The sequence below is a fragment of the Seriola aureovittata genome, chromosome 17 (genome assembly GCF_021018895.1).
Source record: "Seriola aureovittata isolate HTS-2021-v1 ecotype China chromosome 17, ASM2101889v1, whole genome shotgun sequence".
Taxonomy (NCBI): Eukaryota; Metazoa; Chordata; class Actinopteri; order Carangiformes; family Carangidae; genus Seriola; species Seriola aureovittata.
The window spans coordinates 10,641,636-10,668,015 of NC_079380.1; the positions used below are offsets into that span (position 1 = coordinate 10,641,636).

Genomic DNA, 26,380 nt, shown 5'->3' on the forward strand with positions numbered 1-26,380 from the left:
GGTATGCATTATTCAACAAGCCCATTTTCCAAGCCCTAAACCAGGCCATCTGCATTCATGCTATCTAGCTAACCACAACCCTGTGTGGAAATAGGGCAGCGCTGTCTGTCTGCTTTCTGCCAGCTAGGCCCGCAGACCTAAAAGCTGCAAAAGTTCAGCCATGTCCTGGCAGGTGGTGTTTGGGGCATCTGTTTTTGCTACTTTTACAAGTTTGGCTTCTGCATGGATTGTTGTAGATAGACAGTCCCCTCAGAGCTTCAACAAATATTGCAGTGACTTTGGAATTGGCTGACAAGAAATGTATGTTGCCCACATGAGGTTGCCCACAGGATGAATAGTTAACCACCAAATCTCATCTGCAGTTAAAAGGTAAAATGAAACACATTTTAAAGTTCTTAACTTTGTTTGAGAGATGAAACCATTGTAACTTCAGCCGAGCCGAGACTGTATCTCCGGCTTTTTACCCTGTCATTACAGGAAGTAGTTCTTTTTTAAAAAGAAACAGAACTCGTGCACTATACAACAATTTGTCCCAAGGGAAAAGCTCAGAAGTCACATGAAGTTATGCAATTTAAAATATGAGCAGAATAATTTGACAAAGAGATGTGCATTTTAAATAAGCATGCAGTTATCTCTAAGGCTATTGGCCTGTCATAAATATATTATCAAAAATACTGATTGTTTTAGCCATTTTAATTTATTTAATTGTTAATAATTTAGTGAAATGTCAAAGAAGGCCCCACAGGGTTCCCATCCACCTCTGTATCCCATCTGCATAAAGATGGTGAGAAAACTGCTGGAGAGAGAAGAACGACGTTGATAACGGCAGCCCATTAATATAGAAACAGTGTCAAAACACTGTTACAAAGTGCTTAACAGAGGCAAAACAAAATAAAAACAAAGCTACACCATAATTAAAAGATCCATATAATAAAAGTAGGGTGAATAAAATACCCCAAAATCCGATAAGTGAGATAAACACAGGGAAATAAACAAATAAAACATAATGGATCAGGAAAAATAAAACTTTGGATTGACATTAATAAAAGGCTTTTTTAAGAATAAAGAAATAAAAAAATAAAAAAGTTAAGTTCTAAGAAGTAATTTAAAACATGTTGCTGACTCTGTAAGCCTCAGATCTTCAGACAGGGAGCTCCAGGGCTCAGTGGCCCTGAGCACCAAAGCCTGGTCACCTTTACCTTTGAACAGGGGCTTGGGATCATCCAGAAGGCCCCTACCTGAAGATCTGAGGCTGCACTTTGTCTTGTAGGGGAGCAGCAGTTCAGCAATACAGTATAACTGGGAGCTAAAGCATTTCGTGGTTTAGCAGGTAACCAGTGAAGAGTGGCTAAAATAGGAGTTATATTATCTTGTCTCTTTGAATTTGTTGAAAGCCGAGCAGCTCCTTTTTGCACTAGCTGTATTAGCTGTTTCTACCAGCTGTTTATTTTATTTTATTTTTTATTTTTTGGTTTAAACCTGAATATAGTGAATTGTAATTCCCTTCTAGCAGCATAACTGCTTGGTTTAGTTTTTTTTTTTTTTTTTTTATGATTCAATATGCATGTACTTTATCTACCTTGGTGTAAAGCTGCTCTTTAATGAAAGGGCAAACTCTGCCTTTTATCTCCTTTCTCCTCTTTTATGCATTATAATCTCACTGTAGTATTCACTGCTATTTCCTGAAATCAGAATTCAGATACAATATTTAACTAAGCAATCTTTCTCTACTCCCACCCTCCCCCATCCTATTTTGTTCCCAGGATGGTTCCAAACAGAGGCAGGTGAGGAAGAAAACGGTGTCCTTCAGCTCAATGCCAAGTGACCGCAAGATCAACAGCACAGCTGCCTGCATGGCCTTCATGATGGAGGGTTGTGAGATGAAGAAGGTGCGCTCCAACTCTCGCATGTACAACCGATACTTTCTGCTGGATCCAGACATGCACTGGCTCCGCTGGGAGCCATCTAAGAAGGATTCAGAGAAGGCCAAATTGGAGATCAAGAGCATTAAGGAGGTCCGTTTGGGAAAGAAAACTCCTGTTCTGCGCAGCAATGGTCTTTCAGATCAGTTCCCTGATGAATGCGCCTTCTCAATCATCTATGGGGATAACTATGAGTCTTTAGACTTAGTAGCCAGTACAGCAGATGTTGTCAGCACCTGGGTGATGGGGCTAAGGTATCTGGTGTCTTATGGCCGGCACCCCGTGGACATGGTGGAGCCCAGCCAACCGAGTGTACGAACATCATGGATTGGCTCAGTGTTTGAGCTAGCAGATATGGAAAAGGAAGGACACATAGACCTGTTCAGGGCCACCCAGATAATCAAGGGGCTCAACCCAGGAATGAAAGAGTCTAGAATAGAGCTGAAGTTCAAGGAACTCCAGAAAGCTAAAGACCAATACGGAGAGGCAATTAACATGGACACCTTTGTGGAGGCCTACTGTGAACTCTGCACACGGCCAGAGATTTTCTTCCTACTGGTGCAGTTCTCCAGTAATAAGGAGTATCTGGACAGTAAAGATCTGATGCTATTTGTAGACGTGGAGCAAGGTGTGGAAGGTGTAACGGAGGACATGTGCAGGGATATTGTTCAGAAATTTGAGCCATCTGCTGAAGGGAGAGAGAGGAGCTACCTCTCTATCGATGGCTTTACACACTACCTCCTCTCCTCCGAATGCCACATCTTTGACCCCCAGCACAAACGTGTGTGCCAGGATATGACCCAGCCTCTGTCCCACTACTACATCAACTCCTCACATAATGCCTCCCTTCTGGAAGACCATTTCTGGGGTTCGTCAGACATCAGCAGCTACATCCGAGCTCTAAGAATGGGCTGTCGCAGCATTGAGGTCATTGTATGGGATGGCCCTGATAATGAGCCAGTTGTGTATGTAGGTAGTTCTGTAGCCTCACAGCTAGCTTTCTCTAAAGTCCTGGACATTATAAACCAATATGCTTTTGAGAGCTCTGAGTATCCCTTGATTCTTTGCTTGGTGACCCACTGCTGCATCCCCCAGCAGAGGGTCATGGCACAGCACATGAAGAAGATTCTTGGTGACAAGCTGTACATTGAATCCCCCAACAAGGAGGAAAACTACCTACCCTCCCCAGAGAAACTCAAAGGCAAAATCCTTCTTAAAGGTAAGAGGCTACCACCCAACTGCACTGATGCTGAGGGGGACGTGACAGATGAGGAGGAGGGTCTGGAAATGTCCAGGAGAGTGGGAGCTGATGAGAAGGACCAGCTAAATGGCTTGGGCTGCAAGAGAATCAGACTGTGCAGGGAGCTGTCTGATCTTGTGTCTCTCTGCAAGTCAGTCCAGTTCAGGGACTTTGAGATCTCTAAGAGGGATCAAAAATATTGGGAGATTTGCTCCTTCAACGAGGTAGATGCAAACAGGTTTGCCAACGAGTTCCCAGAGGAATTTGTCTGTTATAACAAGCGCTTTCTCTCCAGGGTATATCCCACTCCTATGAGAATTGATGCCAGCAACATGAACCCCCAGGATTTCTGGAAGTGTGGCTGCCAGATTGTGGCCATGAACTACCAGACCCCAGGCTTGATGATGGACCTGAACCTTGGCTGGTTCAGGCAGAATGGAAACTGCGGGTATGTTTTGCGGCCGGCCATCATGAGAGAGGAGGTGTCCTACTTCAGTGCCAATGCTCGGGACTCCCTACCAGGGGTGTCTGCCCAGCTTCTTCACATTAAGGTCATCAGTGGGCAGAATCTGCCCAAGCCTCGCGGTTCTGCAGCTAAGGGTGACGTGGTGGAACCCTACATATATGTGGAGATCCATGGCATCCCTGCTGACTGTGCTGAACAAAGAACCAAGACAGTGTCCCAGAATGGTGACAACCCTATTTTTGATGAGAGTTTTGAATTCCAGATCAATTTGCCAGAACTTGCTGTACTGCGCTTTGTGGTGCTGGATGACGACTACATTGGAGATGAGTTCATTGGCCAGTACACCATCCCATTTGAGTGCCTACAGCCAGGCTATAGACATGTCCCTCTGCAGTCTCTTACAGGAGAGTTCTTACCCAATACCACTCTGTTTGTCCATGTAGCCATCACCAACAGGCGGGGTGGAGGAAAGGCACATAAGAGGGGTCTGTCTGTCAGGAAGGGTAGGAAGGCCCGGGAGTATACCACCACCAAGACCACAGGGATCAAAGTAGTGGACGAGCTCTTCAGAGCATCCACCCAGCCCCTCAGGGAGGCCACAGACCTCAGAGAAAATGTGCAGGTAAGGAACTACACTTAGTAGGATTTATTTAACATAGACACGAGTCATTACTGATATTTTGTGTGTCACACTGGGATGTGTAGAGGAGGAAGTTTTGTTTGAACCTCTTTCCTTTTGATTCCCTTAAACTGCTATGTGATGATTGGTTTTGTGTTGGGATAACTGATCTGCTCTGTTAAGCTGTTGTAGAGTGACTTGTTTTCCCTACATTTGTACATTTATACCTAGTGGTGGAGTGTTCATGATGTTGATCATGCAGAACAAGTGAATAATGCCATAGATCAGTCTTTCAGTGTTTGTGGCCTAAAAATTTGGTGGCCCTCAGTTTTGGTGAATTGGTCCAGGTATTTCAATCTGTCATCTCGGTTTTTTAGAGCCACACTTATTTTTTAGACTCAGATTGAGTGCTCAGTCTGTAAATAGCTTAGGTTAAATGCATTAGACATCTGTTTTTCTTTGCAGAGCAGAGTTAATGGTCGCCTCTGCTGACTACAATATTGCTGATCTGTTCTTAAAAAACATGTAACGGTACTTTTTTTTAACAGGATAACATCTTATCGTACACATCCAAATCCAACATTTCCAAGTCTCTAGAAATAGCCTAGATGCTTTCAGAAAGTTGCATGTCACTCCCGTTCACTTTAAGAAAAAAAAAGAACAAACTTTCATCTGTGTTTTTGGTTTTGAATTAAGATGTGAAATAACAGAGAAGCCTTTTCTGCCAAATATAAAACTGCATGGTGTTTTATTGCTTCAGTGGGTCCAAACTGATTCAAGTGTTTCTGATTGCACTCATTGCACTTGCTGTTGTGGATAGAAGCTTGTCGCTAATTGTGCTCTATTAATGTTGTAGAGGAGAATGGTAATAAAGTGACATAGCTGTACAATTATAAGGTTTATGAATAGTGTAATCATTAATTAGGGACAATTACTGCTCAGGGGAGATGGCTGGGTTGCTAGGCACTTTGTGCACTACTTTAAAACTCCTGGATGAGCAAATGAAGATTAGTAACCATGGCGTATATTCGACTAATGACCAGTAGCAGAAGCCCTTCAGTGCAGTTTAGTATTTTGTTTGTGATGACTGAAGGGTGCGATACAAAGCTAGTCTCATTTGCTCACAACACGGGGAGAGCCAGTGAGCCTTTTACATGCCAAGTGTTGTGTTGTTTGGTTGTCAGTTTAGAGTGGCAGGCCTACTCTTGTTTTGTCTGACAGTTTTCATGATAAAAATAATCTTGCCTTTCACTCAATGGACTTAATTGACGTAATGCATCAATAATGCTCTTCTTGGTGTTAAAAGTTATAATTATATAATTGTACTAAGTAAAAAAAGAAAAAGAAAAAAATGTTAATGTCTTATATAAGAAAACATCAAATTTAACAGACTAAGCTACTGTACATGTAACACACTCCCCTTTATGCATCCAGGTCATAAATGCCAAGGTCTGCCCGTCTGTCTTCAGTAAGTAGTAACTTCAGTCTAATGGCTCCACAAACAAAAAGAGCAGACCAAACTAAATAAGCAGGGACGTGATTAGAGATCCTGTGGCATGCTGTCATGCATTTTTCAGTTGTGGAAAGACGCATGTTCTGAAGGCGGATGTAATTTTCCTCTCCAAGACCTCAATACAGAGAGAAATATGTTTGTGTTCTGGAGGTGAAATTGATCCTGTAATTTTAGAGGTAGTAACATTATCAAATCACTGTCTGAATGGGATGAGACGAAGGCAATTTCAGGAGAAACCACTGAAGATGAAAGTGTGAATACAAGCAACGGATGAACAATCCTGACAGTGTTTCCTCAAAAGATTATGATATGCTATCTTCTGGCGTAATCAGTGTGCAAAGGATTGCTTGTTGGAATAATCTGAATTTGTGATAGATGGACACCATAACAGTTTGATTTTAGGTCTCAGTCTTTGCATGGGCGTGAGTTAGCATGGGAAGATTTCATGAATAAGACATGAAATATGGCTGTGAAGTCAGTGAATCAGACACGGACTAATCAAACACATCCCAACTTTTGTAAAAGTCAAGTCAACCAACTCTTGCTAAATGTGGAAATAATCAGAGACAAGCCATGTGTCACAGCTGTCGCTCTAATCTGTTCTGTGGCTTTGAAACATATTTCATAACAAATGGCTTTGGAATCCAATCTATAGGCCTACATGGAAAAATGTCAGTAGGTGGACAGACGACTGAATGTGAATCAGTGTTTTTAACCTGATCAAACGACAGTGGCGCCACACCACACCAACCTCAGGTTTGAAATGTAAATTTTTCCTTTTGAAATGACGAGATAAAAGTTGATGAAATAAATGAAAGAGAAGAAGTTGAGAGGAAGGCTTTAAAAAGGATAAATAAAGGTGGAATAAGGCCATTGCCTTTTAAATGTAAAAGAAAAAAAAAAAGGAAAGCTGTGAAAAGCTTTGTAGAGGCCAGTTGTGTGGAGCCGGGGATCTGCAGGGCAGCAACAGGCCCTGTGGCCAACAGCCCACAAGGCAGCAACCAGGCCATTTCTGGAAGCTTCGCCAGCCCTCACTTGAAGCTAAGATTAGACATTAACGTGAGAGAGGAACATCTTTTGTACTCTTACTTACTAAATTCCCACATATCGTGGCATGGAGCCTCAGCCATGAAAGCAGAGTGTATAGTCACACACACACACACTTTAGATGTCGCCGTCAAAAGCGTTATTTTACCTCACCAAGCTCTTTTAAGATTCCTTTTATCCTCAAACAGCAAAGCTTCCAGGTGGCCTGCTTTGAATAACAGAAAGAGAAGTGTGTTTGACTATTAAAAAGACTGAGGAAATCCATGAACATTGACCAATGGGCAGACATGATAGGTTGCCAAGTTTTTGCATGTGGATCTATGCAGCAAATCAATTATTTCTGCGGGAGACTTGAATGAAGTCCTTTCCACAGTGCTGCTGCCCATGAACCTTATAAAGTGCTGATGGAGCTGGAGGAGAGCTGCCAGCCTGGAGTTTCTGTTTTATTTGCTGAAATGCGTGTGTTTCATCACAGGCCCATTCACCACCACTCAGTGCTGTAGGCTGGAGAGAGATACACAGATAGAGGCGGAAAGGGGGGGGGGGACAAAAGCCCTGTTGTAACCGGACACAGAGCTCTCATTTGGGAATGTTGGAAGGGGGAGTAAAGTGGGGGAGGGGAGTAATTAAAAACACAAGCTTCTCATTGGGTTTTGTAACACTAAAGCTTGGAAACAGTATGGCTTTTATTGCACTATAATTATCGAGAAACGTTTACGTATGTGGTCCCATACACACATGCGTGGAATTATACAAAGCATAATGAATGCTAATAGCTTCAGCTCACACCGCGCTGAGACATAAACACATACATGCTCCTAGTTCACACACGCACATAATCACACACCGGGGTTTTAATCCCGAGCCCCAGAGCTGTCCTGCTTCCACCATTGTGTTTCTCTGTGGCTGTGCTCAATGGCCCACGAGGTGTTAACTGTGGCCGAGGCTCTGCATACAGATGCCGACTGTGTCCCCTGGCCACCCTCCCGGTCTACGAGAAGGTCGGGGCCCCGCAGTGACAGCACATCCTCTCGGGTGGAGGGAGGTGTGGTGAATTTTTCTGCAGAGCTAGAGGTCTAGCCCAGTGAGACAGCTGGTTCCCACACTGCAGAGTGTGTGGACTGATTCCCAAATACCAACACTGGCTTGTTCTCTCTAAATAGTTTTTTTTTTTCTTTCCCCACTGCTGTTCTGTCCCCAGTATTTTCTTCACCTCTTATTACTTACTTTTCCTCACTGCTTCCCATGATCACTCTCAGCCTTCTTACAGTACATCTTTGCAGTCTTGGCTTTTCAAGCCTCAGCCCAGATTGCTTTTTTGCACTGTTTCTCTTTCACTGCCCTTTTCTCTGTCATGTTCGCTTTTTGTGCCGTCACTTAACCAAGCTCTAACTGATGGGGTGCTGTGAGAAAAACAGTGGGCTTGGTTTGGTTGCTGAAATCCCCATGCTGGCGGGAGAATGAAACGCTGAGAGAGAGAGAGTGAGAGAGAGGGAGAGAGAGACAGTTGCCTCGTTGCTGGTGCTGCAGAGACTTTAAACTCAGACGTGCAAAAACCCTGGCTTTGTTGGCCTGGTGGGCAGGCTGTCCCAGGAAAGGTGAAGAGTGACTGAAGGAGGGAGAAAGTGAAGCTGGCAGCATGCTCCAAATTAAATTGAGTTTAGGCTGAAAAACTGCTGTTGAACATAGTGTTTAGGTGTGCGGGTCAAATGGTTATGCCAGGAAGGGTTTGTGAGGAGCTTGTGGGCAGATGAAGTTGGAAGAAATAATCAAATTTGGGGAAAAAAACTACCTGATATTGTTAACCACTTCAGGCTTGTTAAATAGCAGTGATGACAGCTATGCAGAAATCTGACTGGACTGTACATTAAAAGCTACATTCTCTGTTTCGGTCTTTTCCTTTGGAGTAAACACAAAGCATAAGACATTAATAACACTAGTGTTTAAAAAAATAACAAATGAATTCTTCTTACAAATTTGACTGGAAACAAGTGGAATCACAATGCTGGCAGATTGACCAGATGTCTTTGGTGACATTACATTGATTTGGCTGATGTTTTTGTCTTAAGTGGTACATACTCATTTACAATGAGAGCAGTTTCAGTGAGTTTCAATGTCTTGCTCATGGACAATACAGCATTTTGAGAGGAGAAGCTCAAGGTTTGAATCACTAACCTTGTGATTGATGGGCAGACTTTTGTCTACTAACTGAGCTGCAGCTGGGCCACGATGAGCAATAAGATTTGTTGTCAGTACAAGATTAAATAAACAGGACATGTTGAGATAGAGATTTTCTTATTTATCCAGTAGCAGAGGGTGAAAGTGTTCAGTGGTCCATGAAGAAACAGGAACATAAGCAGAAGAATGATTTGAATTTACGTAATATTTGACAGTTTTTTAAAGGTGGTTATTTGCAGCAACACAGAACGGTAAATGCAGAGTGGGGTAGAAAAGCATTAAAGGTCCCATATTTTACACTTTTCCTTTGCTACACTTTTCCTTTTTATTTGAAGTGTTGATCCATGAGAAGATATATATGTGAACAGATCAGTGAGCCAATCAGAAGAGAGACTGTGATCATCTCTTCTGATTGGCTGACTGCTGTTTCTGAGTGATTGAATAAAATTATAGATTTCAGGTAAACACTCAGAGAAACCAAATCCTGCAAGGTTGGATTGTGGGTGTGGGTGGGCGGAGCTTGGGGCATGACTGATTGCGGTGACTGCTTTGTTGTAACATCACAAAGTTACAGGAGTCCTGACGGCTGGTTTTAAGGCTCAGTGTCTGAATACAGGCTGTGTGCATTTCTCTGTGGACTGAGTGTTTTGATACTTTCACAGTATTAATATAGAACCTAGACCTGCTTTATAATCAAAAAAGACATGAAGTCTCTCTTTATATAACGTTGGACCCTTTAAGGAGAAAGTGAGAAAAGGAGACGGTTATGAAGAGAATGATGAGAGACTGACTGTACTTAGCACCTCCCGGATGTGGTCAGAAGTTTGGCTCCCGAGTCGCTCGGCTGTTGAATGAACAGACTGATGTTATGGGAAACTGATTTTTTTTTTTTCTTTTTTTTTTTTAACAATTTTACAGTCACCAAGACAAACACTGCTAAGCTGCAATCTTATCTTGTGTCTGGTCTGAGGGGAGTATCACAATCACTCTCATTAAATCTCTTCGCTCAAGGTCCTCTGCAAAATGTGGTTGCAGTAGCTGCCATTCCACTAGGACCACAATCACTTCATTTGCCAAATACAATAACTCTACAGGAATTTTCCTTAGTTGGTTAGGTCGGAAGTTGATAGTTGCTTTGGTTGGTTTCATTGAAACAGAGACATAATGGAGTGATAGCTAACAGAGTTCGGAGCACAAGGACAAAGGGCAACACTTACAGAATATTTAAGTGTATTTATTTACAAATTGCTTTTATTTAAATTTTTTATGTGTTCATTACCAAATTGCTTTCCTTCATTTGTTGATGATTTCTTCCCAGAATGCCATGGTGTCCTTCAAGGAGCTGTGCGGCCTGACCCCCGCTGCCAACATGAAGCAATGTATCCTGACAGTGTCTACCTGGCTGATGAACAGCGAGCGGTCACTGAGAGTAACAGTGGACCTGAGCGAGACCTACCCCACCATGGAGGCTCAGGGTCCTGTGCCGGAGCTGCTGCGCAAAGTGCTCAACGCCTATGATATGGTAAATAAACCTGCACACACTAGAGGCGGTAAAAAATAAAAAATTCCTTTCCTAACCACTTATACTTGACCTTGATGGAAAACCTCATGAGGTCAAGGAGGGATGTGAAGGAGAATTCATAAGGACTTAGGAAAAGACAACAGTGCTAAGCGGATCTGGCTGCACTCACACAAGGCTACATAATTATGTAGCGGTGAATGTCGTTGGTATGGAATGCTTCGTCGCTTTAAATGTTGCTGCCGCAAGGAATTGTGGGACAGCAAAGGATGGTCCAGTGTATCCTATGCTAAAAGAGAGAAGAAAGGAAGCACCTTTCCTTAGCATTTAGAGAATCAGCTCTTATCATGGCTGCCACTTAGATACTTCCGGGTCATTTCACTCAGTTAGAAACCTTCCTAAGCAAAAACGTTTTCAACCGCAGTCCAGGTGTGCACGTAGGTTGGGAATGGTAAAGAGATGAGCAGGTGGATCTGGCAACAGGAAAAAAGTCCGGCAGCTGGTGGGCGGGTGGAGCATGGCATGGGCCGTCATAAACACATCTGTGAGAGGTATCATGACAAATATCTACTTCAGGCAAAGATAAAATGTCAAGGGACTCCGGCATTCAAGTATGATGTCAGAGGCTGCATTTCCTGCTCTGTGCACATCTTCAGAGGTGCTGCTCTTACAAAAATAAAATAGAAAAAAAGACTTGCCCCCCATCAATGCTAGATTTCTTAACATTTGATTCGAACATTCACACAGCTGGATGTGTCTCTCAAAGCTTTTAAACAGGGCTCAAACCACCTTTTTGACCAGTCAGAATGTCAAGCTGCAGCTACTGATTTCACATGTCCTTCTCCGTCCTGCCTCCTCTCTTGACATTGAGATGGCAGAAAAGGGGGTTGAAGGAGTCTGTCTTTAATTAGTTATCACCCGCTGTTTTTCAACCCCCCACCCCACCCCCTCCTCCTCCCACATGTGAGACTCGGTGGGAGCTTGTGAAGTGGGTCGTAAGCGGGGAACAAGGTTGTTGCGTCCGTGCTGCTTTGGTCGATCGGCGCTGGCGTCGGGAGCGACGCAGCGTGCAGCTCCAAAGAGAATCTGCTTTGGCTTTTATGAGGCTACGCACCAAGCAGGAGACTTCCTGGAACTGTCAGAGCAGCTCTTACGCTCCACAAGACAAATTTCTGGGGACAAACTGAAAGGCAAGCCCAGCATCATCCATTCTCAAATTTTTGTTCAACCTACATACCAACCACTTAACACCAAAATGTTTCCTTATTGGTCATTTGTTACTTTATTAATAAGGATAATTTATAGTTTGTTTTTGGAAAGCTATTAAAAATCGCCAAAAAAAACAAAAAAACACGTACTAGAAATTTATTCTTCTCACTAAATGATCCTGCAACGCCCTGTGGTGATGGGTCCCTTCGCTTTACCCAGCCTGTTTATTTCCCAGCATAAACAAACGTTCCTGTGTGTTGTATTATGTCAGAGGTTTGCAGCTTCAATGGGTGATATTGAAGTTGTAAATGATGTACGTACATTAACCAATGGTCTTGTCCTGAGGCTTGGGCATGGTCAGCTCAGTTTGTGTTTGCTTCCCAAAGATTGGCTTGTTGGCACACTCCCCACTCAAGAACAGAGAACCTTGTGTGTGTGTGTGTGTGTGTGTGTGTGTGTGTGTGTGTGTGTGTGTGTGTGTGTGTGTGTGTGAATGCTTGTGAGTTCATGGGAGCATGGCTGCCAACACCAGGCCATTTACTGTAGACTATCAGTGTGCAGGGTATGTCCTCAGTCACCCCCATGTGGGCTGCAACCAGCCAGTGTTGTAACCCTGAGCTGGACAAAGCTTCAGCACAGTGCTGCTCTGTTCCCAGAGATCAGGCCAGTTGAGCTCATTTGCTCACATACCTGTACATTTCTACAGAAATGCACGCAGACACCATATCTTTGCCTTACTCTACCTGTGACGGCCTTTTATTGATCATGATCATTCTGTCACCAGCTATTTGTAAGTTTTTCTCTCTACACAGCCAGTGTTAGCATTAACAGCTGTTTACTTACCAGTCTAGAAGTCGTCACTTTCCAATAGCGACTTTACTGTAGCCTCCAGTCTCAGGCGTATTATAACCTCTGGACACGTTTGGTGGCAGAGAAAACTTACAAATAGCCCCTTAAAAGAAAAATGCTTGAACATAAAACAGCCATTGTTTATGTCCATTAATAATCTGAGTCCATTATGTCTGTGAATTTTGAATCTTCTCATGAATAATCGCACAAATGTGGACAATGCAATGCTATATATATTTGTTACAGTGGAAGAAAAAAGAAAGTCAATAGTTCTCTTATTCAACTAATGTCAGGTTAGTGAGATTCAGAGCATGGATGTCTTTTTAGACTCGGTAACAGTCACATAGGAAGAAATACTCTACAACAGAAACAAACATGCTACTTTCAATACCAGAATGCAGTGCAGCTACAATACAAGTTGCGTTCAAGACTTTCGCTTTGGTGTTCTTGGAAATATTTGCCGTTCGACTTTCACAATTGCTTCAACTCTCACCTACACATTCAACTCGCAGTACTCAGATCCACTCTCTGGAGGTTAGTGAAGACATTCTTGGAAATGTAGTTTTCATCGGGTTCTTAATGCATTAGACATCAAAGGTTCTGCATATTTCTGATTTTGCTAAAAATTCCCCTTGACGGAGGGACTGTCACAAGGAGCTAACTTTACAAAATTGTCAGCGCTGAAACCAGTTCTCATTAGGATAGGAAAACAAGAAAAGGCATACACACACACACACACACACACAAACACACACACACACACACACACACACACACATTATGAGAGTCCACTTCCTGTCTCCTGCTAACAGGAGTGTGAAACTTCATTAGCTTCCTCTTCAGTGCTGCAGGCCCGGTCCATCTGCTTCTCTTCAGCCTGTGGGATGATGTTTAGGGCTCGAACTACATCGCACGTAATGGTCAGACGCAAAAAAGTCAAATCAATCAGTCTTTGTTTCTTTGTCACACCCATCGGTGCAAATATCCAGAATCAACTATAAATGCCAAGTATGGTGACTTTACTTTTCTCAGTAGCTCTCAATGTACTTACAGATTTGCAGAGAACATATACATGTACAAACATATATAAACAAACTCAGACATACAGCTTTTATCTACAAACAAGAGCTTGAAATCAATCTATATACAAGAGTGGAACTGTGTACTGCCTGTACAGGATTGTGGTACAAGTAGTGCAAGAGAGTGAAAATATTGGAATGAATATTGTATGAATAGGAAGTTACTCTACATACTGAAGCGGTTTAATATGCATGTACTGAGACTATATGTACAGTTTATACTGTTAGTTGTATTATATTTTTGCAATAAGATAAGATAAGATTTGTCCTGCAGTGGGGACATTTGCTATATACAGTATATAAGGTGACAGACAAGAGTAGAAAAGGAAAAACAGGCCCAAACCAAAAATATTTAAGGCCTAATTCCTTTTGTGTGAGCCCATAGAGTCAAAAGCTAATACTAAATAGACTACTTACAATTGAGCGTTTCTCATGAATGTTATCTAGCTTTCTCTTGTACTTACATACAAGGCCAACGAAATCTCAACCACGCTGTTTACATGCCCAGTTAATTGGAAAGAATCCACTTCCTCTGATTATGATCTTACCCCAATTAAAGTAATCAGATAAAGACATTTACATGACAGCTTTGTTGCCTTAATTGGGCTGAGGCTGAACTGTGAATGTGTCTGTAAACACGGCAGCTAAGAGCTGAGCCCAAATCCAGCAAGATGAGCCCTGGCTGTTGAGGGGGGATCAAAGCTGTTCGGTTATAGCCAAACAATGTGCCAAGAGAAACACCTCTCATTAATTTATATGACATGCTTCCCTCTTTGTATTTTTCTTCGCTTCTTATCTTAACTATACAGTGAAAGTCCCCAGGGTTTGGCTGGGCCTCTGCTCCAGGCTTTTACAGGTGTGACTCTGGTGCGACGCTGAGATGCAAACTCACTTCATGCCCCTCTTTTGTCTTCTAGATGATCCAGACCAGCAGAACGCTGATCGAGTCGGCTGATGTGGTCTACTCCAAGCTCACGCAAGCACAACGGGCAGGTAAGCTGCATTATGGGATGAGCAGAGTCCTCTGCCGCAACATCCTCGTCCATCGACACTGCAGAACATGTCGCTCACAACTGGATGCATAATCCAAGATGAAATTTGTGACGATTTCATGACATCGCCTTGAGATTATTCCTGTTCCTGTTTTCAAATGTAGAGTCTCTCCTTGTATAAGAAAATAAGCGACAGCACCATGAAGCAAAGCAGGAATAAGCCAGATCCCACTGCTACTGTAAAAAAAGACAACTCACAATTCAAGGACTAAATCTGTGTCAGACACAAATGAAATTACCTCTGGCATATTTCTTGAATTCGTTTAAGAATAATAAGATCATAAAAGCAACATAAGAGGAGGTTAACGTTTTCATCTCTTTCTCTTTTAAGATCCAAATGAATCGTGTACTGTGAGAACGTGGTGCATCTGCAGCCTTTTAAATGTATTGTGTGTCATGTCCTCTCGCCTAATAGAATGAGCATAGTGTATCTACTCCTACAGCGCCTCCATCAACATCAACAACAGTGGCTGCTGTTGATAGAACGGGCCCATCATCAGTGAGTCAGCACCGAGTAGTTATCATGTCAGTGGGCAGGTGAAAACAATCAGCCAGCCACATAGACAAAGGGGCTGCAGGAGAGAGGACAAAGAGCATAAACATCTTTTTGACAGAGCGTGGAGTGAGAGGGGGAGGCAGGGAGGGGGTGGCAAAAACGGGAGAGAAAAGGATGGAATTAAAGAAGCATTTCATCAGTACGGCATTTTCAAAAAGAGTGTTCGGTGTAAAAGGTCCGGCCTTTTAGGAGAGTGGGTAAAATTGACCATAATAAGATCATTAGGAGAGAAATGGCTTCAAATCAAGAAATCCTGTGGCTTGTCTTCTCTGGCCTCTTTTACATTCAACACTAATTGTTCCTCATTTACTTTGCTTCTCTACCACACAGCAGTGGCTCAGCTGAAGAGCTCCTCAAACCAGAGCATATACCCTGAATACTGACATCTTCATTTTGCATGTTTGTGCCTCATTCTAAATGCTGAAGGCAACCAAAAGCACAACTGAACTGAAGGAAGTGTGAGACCTACAGATTCAAGCCTATTATAGACCTTATAATAGCTGGTGTAAACATGGAAAGTCATTTGTAGTCTGTGTGCTGTTGTTGTGTGTTTTGTCGCTCACTGGCACATGCCAGCCCCGTGTCCTGAGGCCGATGAGCCAATTTAAGCCTACTATGCCCAGCTTCGTCCCCTGCTTTCACACAGAGGCAGGCATATGCTTCACTCCCCCCATCCCACCACAACAAGCAAAGCTGATATCTGTGCTGTGCAGTTACCCAGGGATGTAGGTTGAACGCTGGGGCTTCAATCACAGAGCTGTCCCCTGGCTCCAAGTTTCCCCCAGCCCAGAGCTGGAGGCAGCTTCAAAGGCGATGACTGCAGAGTTAAGCACAGCTTAAACCCGCACACAGCCACGCTCACTGCAGTGGCAGTGGCTGGATACTGGAGGGCTGATTCTTAGATTATTGCTGCTGTCAGGTGAAAAACCTTGTACCTCTAAAATGTCAAACTTTTTGGGATCATAGTAAGAAAACTAGCTTTGTTTTGTGTCTCACAAACATGCTTGTTTTAAAGTAAATTAATTTTGAAAGCCCAAGGGTTGAAGTATCTTCTGAAGGAGCATGTAATCCTTTCAATCCAATTGATGTGAAAACATGGAAATTCCCAAATTTGAAGTAACCAGTTTTTCACATAAGAGCAGCATTACGTAAGAACGATACAATGAGGCAGAGGGCTGAAGCGACAGCCCTGAGGGGCCTCAGCTGCATGCCAAACATAGCACTTTCCATATCGCCCTCTCCCACTCCCCTGCCCCTGGCACTGACACACATGCCTCGATCCAAGCCGCAGCCATTCTCAAATATACTGTATGCAACTTCCATGCCTGTTCATTCATCCGTCCAGACATTCTGTAGTTTTGACAGTGATAAGCGAGGCAGAAAAAAAAGGAAGGAAAGGAAAATATATTGTACAAATAGCAGCTTTCTCTCTGTGGAATATTACAGCAGGCTGCCAGAGAACCAGATGCCCCAACAGTGTTTACCAAACTCCAATTACCTAGCTTTTTTGTGTAAAAGATCGGTGTAATGTGACCTACTGCCTCAAATCAAAAATTGGAAGAATGAAACTTCTAAACTTTAAATTAAATTTAACCTTGTAGGCCTAAGGGAATATAAAATCTGAAGTAATATTATCTCAGAATACAGAAGAGAGTGAGTCTAACAGCAGCATTTCATCGCATTATTTAACTACATATTAAGGTTCATGCACAACTGTTTCCTCTCAGAATTGTTATTGTTATTCTGCATTACTTGTTGCTAATGTATAACAGCTCGGTCGACATCAGCACATGGGAGTATGAAAATATAAAATATCATCTGTTTATGCAGAAGCAAATATAGATTTGTATCTGTGCTCACAATGCATGAAAAGCATTTAAGAGAATATCAAGATTGGAGAAATGCTTGATGGGGAAATTATGATGCCTGATGCTGTTTCCACAAGTCAACATTTTTAGATCTGCTATAATAATCCCCAGCCCCGCTTTAATAAACAAATTATTTTCCGATATTAATGCAGACACTTCTGTGCCGCTCCTTCGCTCAGCACGCTCTTTGTCCTCTCCATCTGCTTCCTGTCTCATCGGGTCCCTGTTGTCTGTATATCTGCTGCTGCTTTTGCTTGCACACATGCAGAATTCTCCCATAATTGTTCATCAATTTTAACTGTATGGTTTAGTGAAAATGGGAAATTAAATATATGCATATAAGCATGTTATTATAGCATTATATTGTTGTGTTGGTTGTTGCTGGAGAACTTGAGCTGCTCATTAAGAAAATGCTCTAAAATTCGCTTGAACTTGCCCTTGCCTAATGCTGAACATGTGATAAATAGAGAGGTCGAGAGGGTTGAAGTACGCCACTTCAATCTAATTTTAAAATCGAGGTCAGTTGGTCCAATAAAATGACACAGACTCACCTGTCTCCCTGCACAAACCGATCTCTCTAAATGGGTTTTCTTCCTTTTTTTCCCCCCCATCATCTCTGTCTTGTTTATCCTGGTATCTCGCTTCATTATGAGCATTTCTTACCCTCTAGAGAACAGCAAACCCACAGAGGACATTTGGTTGAACTCGTGGCATCCCAGCTGAAGCGCAGCATCTTTCTGCTGGCTTGGAAGCCATGGATTTACATCTTTTGATAGACTGACAGGCAGCTAAATGCACCCTTCAGAAGCCGTCTCATTAGCCATATGATTATGTTCAAACTGACTATGACAATAGCGCCTCAACACAGACAGAGAATCCGAGCGTGGAGGATTTGCATGGAATTGAAGGTTTTGTCCCTGTGATCGATCTGGAAGGCAAAGGTATAATTTTGGTGTAATGGTTGTGTGAGAATCAGGAAAAAGGTGCTATTAGAGGACGGGATGGGATGGGATGGGATTGGATGGGGCAGGTGTGTGTGTGCGTGTGCGTGTGCGTGTGTGTGTGTGTAAGGCCTTTGATTGAATCTGACACTTTTGTCCCAGCCATTAAAAGTGTGCTGTTCTCATCAGCTAAATGCTGTTGTGACAAAGCCATAATCACAATGACGGGCAGGCTGCGATCTGAAAGGAGGGACCCGAACTAACCTCTTACCGCCTATCTTGCCTTTTCGTTTTTGAAGCTGAGCAACGTTAAATGACTGGCATGTTGGCAGATTCATCATTCATACTGCAGGATATTAGAAACGGCGACGGACAGTTTTGCGGCGCTGAGGCTCCTGCATCCCGGCAGCCCCACCTCCGTTTCCTCTTTCCTTCCTGTGTTCAGTTTATGCCCAGTCATTATTGCAGCTAATCAGTTTAATTTGGGTAGTGAAGCTGACGTGTTGATGAGGATGGAGAGGTGCTAGATGATCCCCCCTGGGCACTATTGATGGCTAGGCATCACACACACCGCTAATGGGGGACCAGATAGACAGCTGCACACTCTGGCACCTCCAGATGCTACCACTGTGTGTATACTCTGCACACTGTCGTATGTGTCTGCACGCATATCTAATCTGCTTGTGTGTTGGAGAGCACAACTCCCAATCCTGACAAGCCTCTGCTGCACTCTGCTTCTGTAACTCTGTGGATTTCTTGAATTGAGCTGTGCAGAAAGACCTAGTTTGGATGGTAGTACAACAGAGGCTATAGCGCCTTCGAGATGGGCCAGAGCTTAATTAAGCCATTTATACAACATCTCTGCACATCTCTCAGCATCTCCGTGTATTCAGCATCCAGTTCTGTGAAGAGTTCGGATGTCTTGTTTGAAAATGGCTCTGCATGCAGCCATGTTAAAACAAGGTTCAGGAACAGGTGCAACCGCGCTGTATGGGTTTAGGAGCCGCTGTCTCCCTGCAAGCCTGCCTGTGCTTATTTATTGATGTCTCCCTCCATGCAAAGACTTGCTCTGCGGCTGACCGTTGTGTTGGTATGTTTTGAGACCACTCTGTTCCATTACCATGGAAATCCAAGGGATAAAGGCATCTCCCTCCCGTTGTCTTCCTGGGCTTTGTATAGTCATTGTTTTCCGGTCTCATCAGCAGCTGGAAAATCCCAATCTCTATTTGCAGATCTGACTGTGTTGCCCTCTTACCCCGTTTTCCCATCTTTGTTTTTCATCATTTCTTTTCTTCAGATCCTGTTTGGAGATTCTGTTTGATTTTATTGTTTACGTACCCTTTTGTCTCCGTCTGTCTTGGCCTGTAACTGTCTCTTTTTCTGTGCACATGTACTTGCTGCTGCAGTACCCATTACAAAGGCAGAGACCCTCTGCTCCATGCAGAGACTGTAAGCCTTCACCGAGGCTTTTGTCTGCATACTGTATTGTGTGTGTTTACTCTGAAGAGACATGTTGTTGTCCCCTCAGTCCTCGTGACTCTAATTTCTCTCTCTCTCTCTCTCTCTCTCTCTCGCTCTATCTGTCTGTCTGCTTTCACTAGAGAATCAAAGCATAGGATCCTGACTCATCAGTGTGCTATGGGGGCCACATTCTGTTTATTAACTCTATTAACTAAATTTCACACAGTTTAAGTGACAGTAAGGAACAGCAACCATGCGGCTGTTGGGAGAAGGAAATGCTTAATAATTGGGAAATTAAATGCTTGAAGAGGCTGTATTGCGACAAGCCGCCTCCAGCTAATTTCATCTCTTATTCAGCTCTGCGCCTTTCTCACTCCCCAAGTCCTGCGATCGCAAACTGCCTTGGCTCAGCTCTGCACCAGCAGCAGCCCATTAACTACACCAGATTACAAGATCAAATCAGCCGTAAACCCTGTTAACACAACTTTCAGGCTCAGAAACAGATATTCTGCAATGGCTCTACATCATCATTTATATGGAAATTAGTGAACAACAGGGGCCTTGACACTGATGTGCACTGGAGACCAGAGTTGGTATTTTCTGTATTTACCACCAGACCTCTTGATCGCTTCTAAGTGTTCTGCAGATTACTTGGGAAAACGTGTTCCTGCAGTGCGTGTCAAACATACAGTCATATTGAAGTTGAGTTCCTGGAGTTCATTTGTGTGCATCAGCAGCTCACTGGTTTAAAGAAAAGTACTAAGAAGTACTTTTTGTTACCTTTTTCTGCATAAATATTTGCGGACATCAGGGATACCCTCTAGGAGCAGCACATAGGTTTTGTGTAATGGGAGACAGTTTAACTGCCTCGCTAAACATAGAGAGCATGGCAGTTCTTTACAGCACAAAAAAGTGGAGCATTACATTTAATGGAAACACAGCTTGGTTTAAAATTCAAACCAAGCTGTGTTTCCATTAAATGTCGCTCAGTGTTATTTAGCTATTATATTAGGATCTAAAGGTCCAAAAAAACAAGCAAGACAGTCTGCCACTGGGCTGAGGGAATTCTCCTTCTCCCCAGTGAAAATCAGTTTCATCAAAGACTTCTGTTGACAACAACTGAGGTGCAGTAGACTCAGTTTATTAGGTACCTCTTCTATACCTAACAGAGGAAAGTTGTCAGGAAGTGTGAGGTGCACCTGAAAATCTGTCAGACCATCAGTGCGACAACATCTCACCAGAGAGAGTTGGTGTCACGCTGTGGCATGAATTGACCCCTCTTGGTGCAAATGAAAGGGGGCGTCAGTTTTCACTTTATTAGCAACACCTAGCCAAAACTAATCCAGTCTAATACAACATAGATCCTGCAATAAATCCTGTTCAGCCTTCAGTGTTCTAGAGAGGCAGTGATTCAGCCGTGCTGTTGAACTGCGTTGCATTAGACAGAGAGATGTTTCCTTTATTCAGTCTCATTGATTTAACCTTGGTAGTCAAAATAACAGAAACACCTGTCAGTATAACGAAATACAACTCAACATCGACACAAACTGCAGCCTCCGAAATGACCATGAAGTTGAATCAGCACCTCTCCGAAACAGTTTCAACCATCATGAATGGAGGATTTTTTGCAGGACTCCTCTACTAGACTGCATTAGTGTTAGCTAGGTGTACCTAATAAACTGCCAACTGAGTGTGTCTGCCTGTTGGTTAGTGAAAATAGCTGAGGACTAAAGAATGAATGACTTGTGATGATGGGCTTTTCGTGAATTATAGCGTATTATGTTTTGTCAATGTCTCTGCAGTGAATCAAAGCTGGAGTGGTGTAAGGTCAGTTGTCAGGGACAGACTGACAAGCAGGCAGAGACTTACAGCTTTAGGAGGAGTTTGTTCTTAAAGCCCAGAGGATTAGTAATGGTCGGCCTGGTATAAATGAAGCTGGACCAACTGATAGACTAATTAGAGGTTAGCCTGCATTCATTACCTTATTTTCCCCCGTGATTAGTAATGCAGCACACTGAATAGTGAGCTGCTACTGTGGCCATTGAGGTGCACCTGAGGAGTTAGCTGGGCGCCTTTTTGTTCTGCAGGTGTTCTGCAGAGAAAAGGTGACAATTGAAGCAAATGATTGCATTATTACAAGGAGGTTCTGTTTTCTGCTCTGTCTGTTATTAGCAGGACAGATTAGATGACTGATTTAACAGAAGAAAGTAGTCATGGATTTGGATCTAGTTTTAACATTATGAAATAGTAAAAATATTGTTGCTCTTTTACTATTAACTACTGTAGTTAATGTACTAGAGGTAAAATATGACATTTTTAGTGATTAACTGCAATTACTCGTGTTTCATGTCCCTACATCTTAGATTTTATACAATAACAAATGCAGGGGATTGATTGGAATGACCTCTGTTTGACTTCTGTTTTACTTAAAACAAGAACAGCAACTCTTTACAAGATCATATAAATTCCTAAATCCTTTAATAAGATTTAAGTGGAGTGATTTTCCTTATGCTTCTGCGTCCTTCAAGATATTTATACTGGTTTAAAAACATTCCCTGCTCTTAAGCATTCACAAATAATAGCCCAATTTTGGAAGACAGGATGTGACTTTATAAAAAAAAAAACTTTTTTTCCTTTACAGTTGTTTTTGGCTTTAGTAATATATGCTTAATATTGTATGTTTTTCTTCTAATTTACAAGTGTGTGTCTCTGTCCAGGTCTGGACTTCCATGAGGACCTGCACCGCATTGGAGCAAAGGAGGGTCTGAAAGGCCGCAAGCTTCAGAAAGCCATGGAGAGCTACGCGTGGAACATCACTGTGCTCAAGGTGAGATGAGCTGAACCCCCACCTCGCAAGTGGTCTTCAACACAACAAAGACCCCCATAATTGCCCTATACCTTCAGGGACCTGATTGATGCCAACATGTAAGATTATATTAGAGACTGTACTCAGATGGATGAGCAATCCCAGACCATGTTGCTGAGATTAAACTACATGGTGTCCTGGGGGTAATTGTATTTGCCTCCTCCCCTAATCCCCAAAATCTCTTAATTAATTACTGTTGCTTCCAAGTACCATTTTATTTAATCGCCCATGTAACTATATTGATGAGATATGATAGGATTGTTGACACTTGCTTGTAGACACATGTAAGATGCTCTGTTATTCCTCGTAAGGACACAACTGGGTCCTTTGGACATGCCTTGAAGAAGATGCTGAGCAAGGTGCATTATGGTCTCTGGGAGATTAGGTTGCCTAATGCCTTCATCTCTCTGCTTCCATGAACGCTAGTATTAACACCAGCGCTGATAAAACACCACATGCTGCTCGGACTGTGCACTGCACACTGGGCCTGTTTGGATAAGTAAGAACAGCGCAGCCGGGATATTTTTATCTCATCTCATCACCTTGAAATAATTTAGTATTGAGTGAAGAAGCTCCCCTGGCTGAGCTTTTTGCTGGAGTGTCATTTTAGGTAGATGTTTGATCGCTTGATTCATCTTTGTCTTTTCATGTCCGCCCTGTGAAACAGGAAATACCTCAACGTAGTTACTGCTGATAACAATTATTTCTGTTATTATCCTCTCATGTTTTGATGAACTGATTAATTGTTGTCTACTGTAAAACAGAGTCCTGGGTGACATCATTTGCTACCTTTTTTGTCTAACTGTTCAAAGTGTTTACTGATACGAAACGGCAAATAATCAAAGCAGCAAATGCTCAAATTCTTCGGGAAGCTGAAAACACCTGGCAGCATTGGTTTATAAATGAATTAAATGCTTAAAAAATTACTAAAACTTTATTTAAAAAATTTTTTGACATATTGATTAATTTCAGCACTAACAAGCCCTCGTCTTCTTGTTTTTCTTGAACTATCAGAGTTGCAGTGTGTGCAACAGCCAGATTTATCTCCATTAAGACTCATTGCACTCAATAAAATTGGGAAACTTATGTGCTTAAGTAGCATAACAGGTGGGCACCCAAACCTAATCCACCCCCACCCCAACCCCCTCTATACCCATCACTACACCTCCCATCCCTGCCTTGTCTCTCCACACACTTCTCTCTTTCATCTTTTCCTCGTCCTCTCTCATATGTTTTCTATGAGCAACATTTCAACATGAGGGCATCTTGGCATGTAAATAACTCCTCCTCCTCCTCCTCCTCCTCCTCCTCCTCCTCCATTCTTCAGTTGTAATCTGTGCCTCATACTGAACATTTGGTGAGAGCCTGGTGCCTGTTTGCCAACGCTGGCAGCCATGCCCGGTTATTTTACCTGCTAACCTCTCCAGATCCTCAGCGGGCTGGGCAACACTTGCTGGTCGGTAGTGGGGAGCAGAGAGGAAGTGCGAAAAAAGAGTCGCATCTTGCCAAACCCCATTCCCTGGCCTTTCTTTGACAGTTATAGTCAGATCAGAGCTGTCATGGTGAATGACGGTATTTTTCCCATTTTTTTTTTTTTCCACTGGTACCACCCTGTCACTCGCTGTACCTTCCTGTCAAGAGAAAAACAAAAAACAGAGCGACAGAAAGAGAGGCTTTGAAGCAAATGTCAAGCATATTGCAGTGCCTCTGACGAACAATAACATTTTGCCTCTTGTGGTCTCTCAAATAATCACCATTGTGGTTTCTACTGTAATTAACTGTTGTTTGAGCCATTTTATCAACTATTTAATCAAGCTCCTGCTCAGATTTTGCCAATAGGTGGCTGTTCATTGCAGGGCCACCTATAGCCATGCGAAACAGCGAGCTCCCACGCATTGAGGCAACTCTGGCCTCTTGTTTTGTGTTGTATAGTTGATGGATCAAACAGAAACCCATTGAAACCATTAATAATAGTTCAGGTGGAGATGAATTGCTCTTGATCAGGATCCACTGTCACATACCCTTCTCTCTCTATGTCTACAACCTTGATATAATCTACTCAAGGCAATTTATTGAGATGGACTTATTCTGAAAAACAAGGGGGATATTATAGGCTAGAATTTAATGAGGATATAGTGGTGGGATTTGGTGGCTGCCCTTGCTTGGGCTTAGCCCCCTGTGAATAGCTTTAGGCCGGCATAGGGGTGATACAAGTGCGGTCTTGATTTGGCTCTGCTGGGAAAAGAAGAAGCTTCATGCTGTCTTATTTTATGCCTGGTGAGTCATGACTTACATAATTTCTGCTTTTTCTTTTTTTTTTTTTTTCAATCATATGACTTATTCATGGTCGTGGCTTGCGTACTTGAGTGGCTCAGGTAAGAAGCCACTTGCAGCGCATTAGCATCACCTGGGAGGAGAACACTGGTCGTTGTGCGCAGGGCAGGACCTTCAGTTATCCCGCAATATGTCAGAACGCTGTGCCCGCCTTGTGGCTCCGAGAGAGCGTTATCCCCTGCACCGTTTACACTTCAGTCTGGTGCGGAACAGGTCAGCCTGCGACTCCTGACAGGGGATGTTAGCCCAATGAGCTGACACAGCAGGTCAGACGGAGTCTAGAGTGAAGTTCAGCGGGAGGGAGAGGCAAAATATGCAGATTCACAGATGTGAAGGCGCAACTGCTTTCAACTTGCTTGTGAACAGATGTTTGGAGGAGCGGCGGTGTAAAGAAAGTGTCGGAGCGGACGCGCTTGAAGACAGAGGGTTTGTGGCAGGACGGAGAGGCCTGAAGGGAAGACTGTAGAAGTGGAGAGAGTTTGTGAAAAGCATGTGGTCGGATTTCTTATCCTTCTTTTGGCCTGTTCTAATAATATAAGCACCTCTCACACACAGAAATAACCGCCTGTGGAGAAGACTCCACCACATTGCCACATGGCAGAGACAGCTAGCTTAAGGAGGCAGGCAGCCATGGCAGTGGCCCAGACTGACTTGACAGTGCTGTAAAGCAGGATGCCTGCCCTGACCACTTCCTCCACATATGGCAGAGATTCATCTCTGGATTCTCCCAAATAAACAGCAGAAATGTAGTATAACATTATCACCATATGACAGCACTATTTACCAGCTGAGAGGAGCAGTTGGAGGGGCTGGCAAGCAACCAAAGGCCCTCATTCAGTGGCTTTATACTGCCCCCTTCTGCAACCTATTGGCTAATGCGCAAAGGAGAAATATTCCTGTTGCACTTTGCACCAGTAGGCTTTTCTTTATTTCACCAAGTAAAGATTAGAATCTCTTTCTCAAAAGACACCTTGGGCCAGTTTCACAAAGATATTTCAGACCGGCCTGTATTGTTGGTCAAGTCTTAATTTCACTCATAGATCAGTCTAATACAAGTCAGACCATTTCACAAAAATGAGGACTGACTACTTTTAAGATAAGAACATTACACACCTTACCCACAGGCTGTCTCAGACTTAAGACCAATGTTACTATGGTAACAATCAATGAAACCTGCGCTGACCAGTCCCGAACAGCAAAAAACAAACAAACTGGAAAACAGGGCTCATAATCTGAGCAATGAGAGTTTTTAGAGACCACAGCTATTTTTTCCCGAATTGGATTTTTCTCTTTATTGTTTCACTCTTTACTGAATTCGTTTTTCCCAAGTAAAATGTCCCTGTAACTGTTGAATGCTTCCAAAAGACAAACATTTTCTGCTGGGAAAAATGGAGCTGAGAGATTGGATGTGGTTCCTCGGTTCCTTTTTTTTTTTTTTTTTTTTTTTTTTTTTTAAAGCCTTAATTTACCCAGAATTCATTGTACTGCAGTCCAGCTGAAGATAGTCAATAACTAAACTGCTTTGTGCAACAGATTATTTGTTACTTCTAAGACATATTCAAAGTTTATCTTTGTGAAATCAGCCCCTGGTGAAAAAGGTGGCAAAGACCAAACAAACAGCCCTGGGGAATGGATAACAATCTTGTTTCCTGCTGCTTTTT

At 42.9% G+C, this 26,380-nt stretch overlaps 1 protein-coding gene across 1 annotated transcript in view; it reads left to right on the forward strand.

Moving 5' to 3' along the window:
• Positions 1 to 26,380, forward strand: part of plcl5 (phospholipase C like 5) — a 67,993-nt gene that overhangs the window by 39,564 nt on the left and 2,049 nt on the right. Inside the window, exons 2-5 of the mRNA XM_056401202.1 lie at positions 1,764 to 4,250; positions 10,304 to 10,507; positions 14,559 to 14,634; positions 22,237 to 22,346. Of these exons, the coding sequence (XP_056257177.1) occupies positions 1,764 to 4,250; positions 10,304 to 10,507; positions 14,559 to 14,634; positions 22,237 to 22,346 (2,877 nt within the window). The remainder of the gene's footprint in view (positions 1 to 1,763; positions 4,251 to 10,303; positions 10,508 to 14,558; positions 14,635 to 22,236; positions 22,347 to 26,380) is intronic.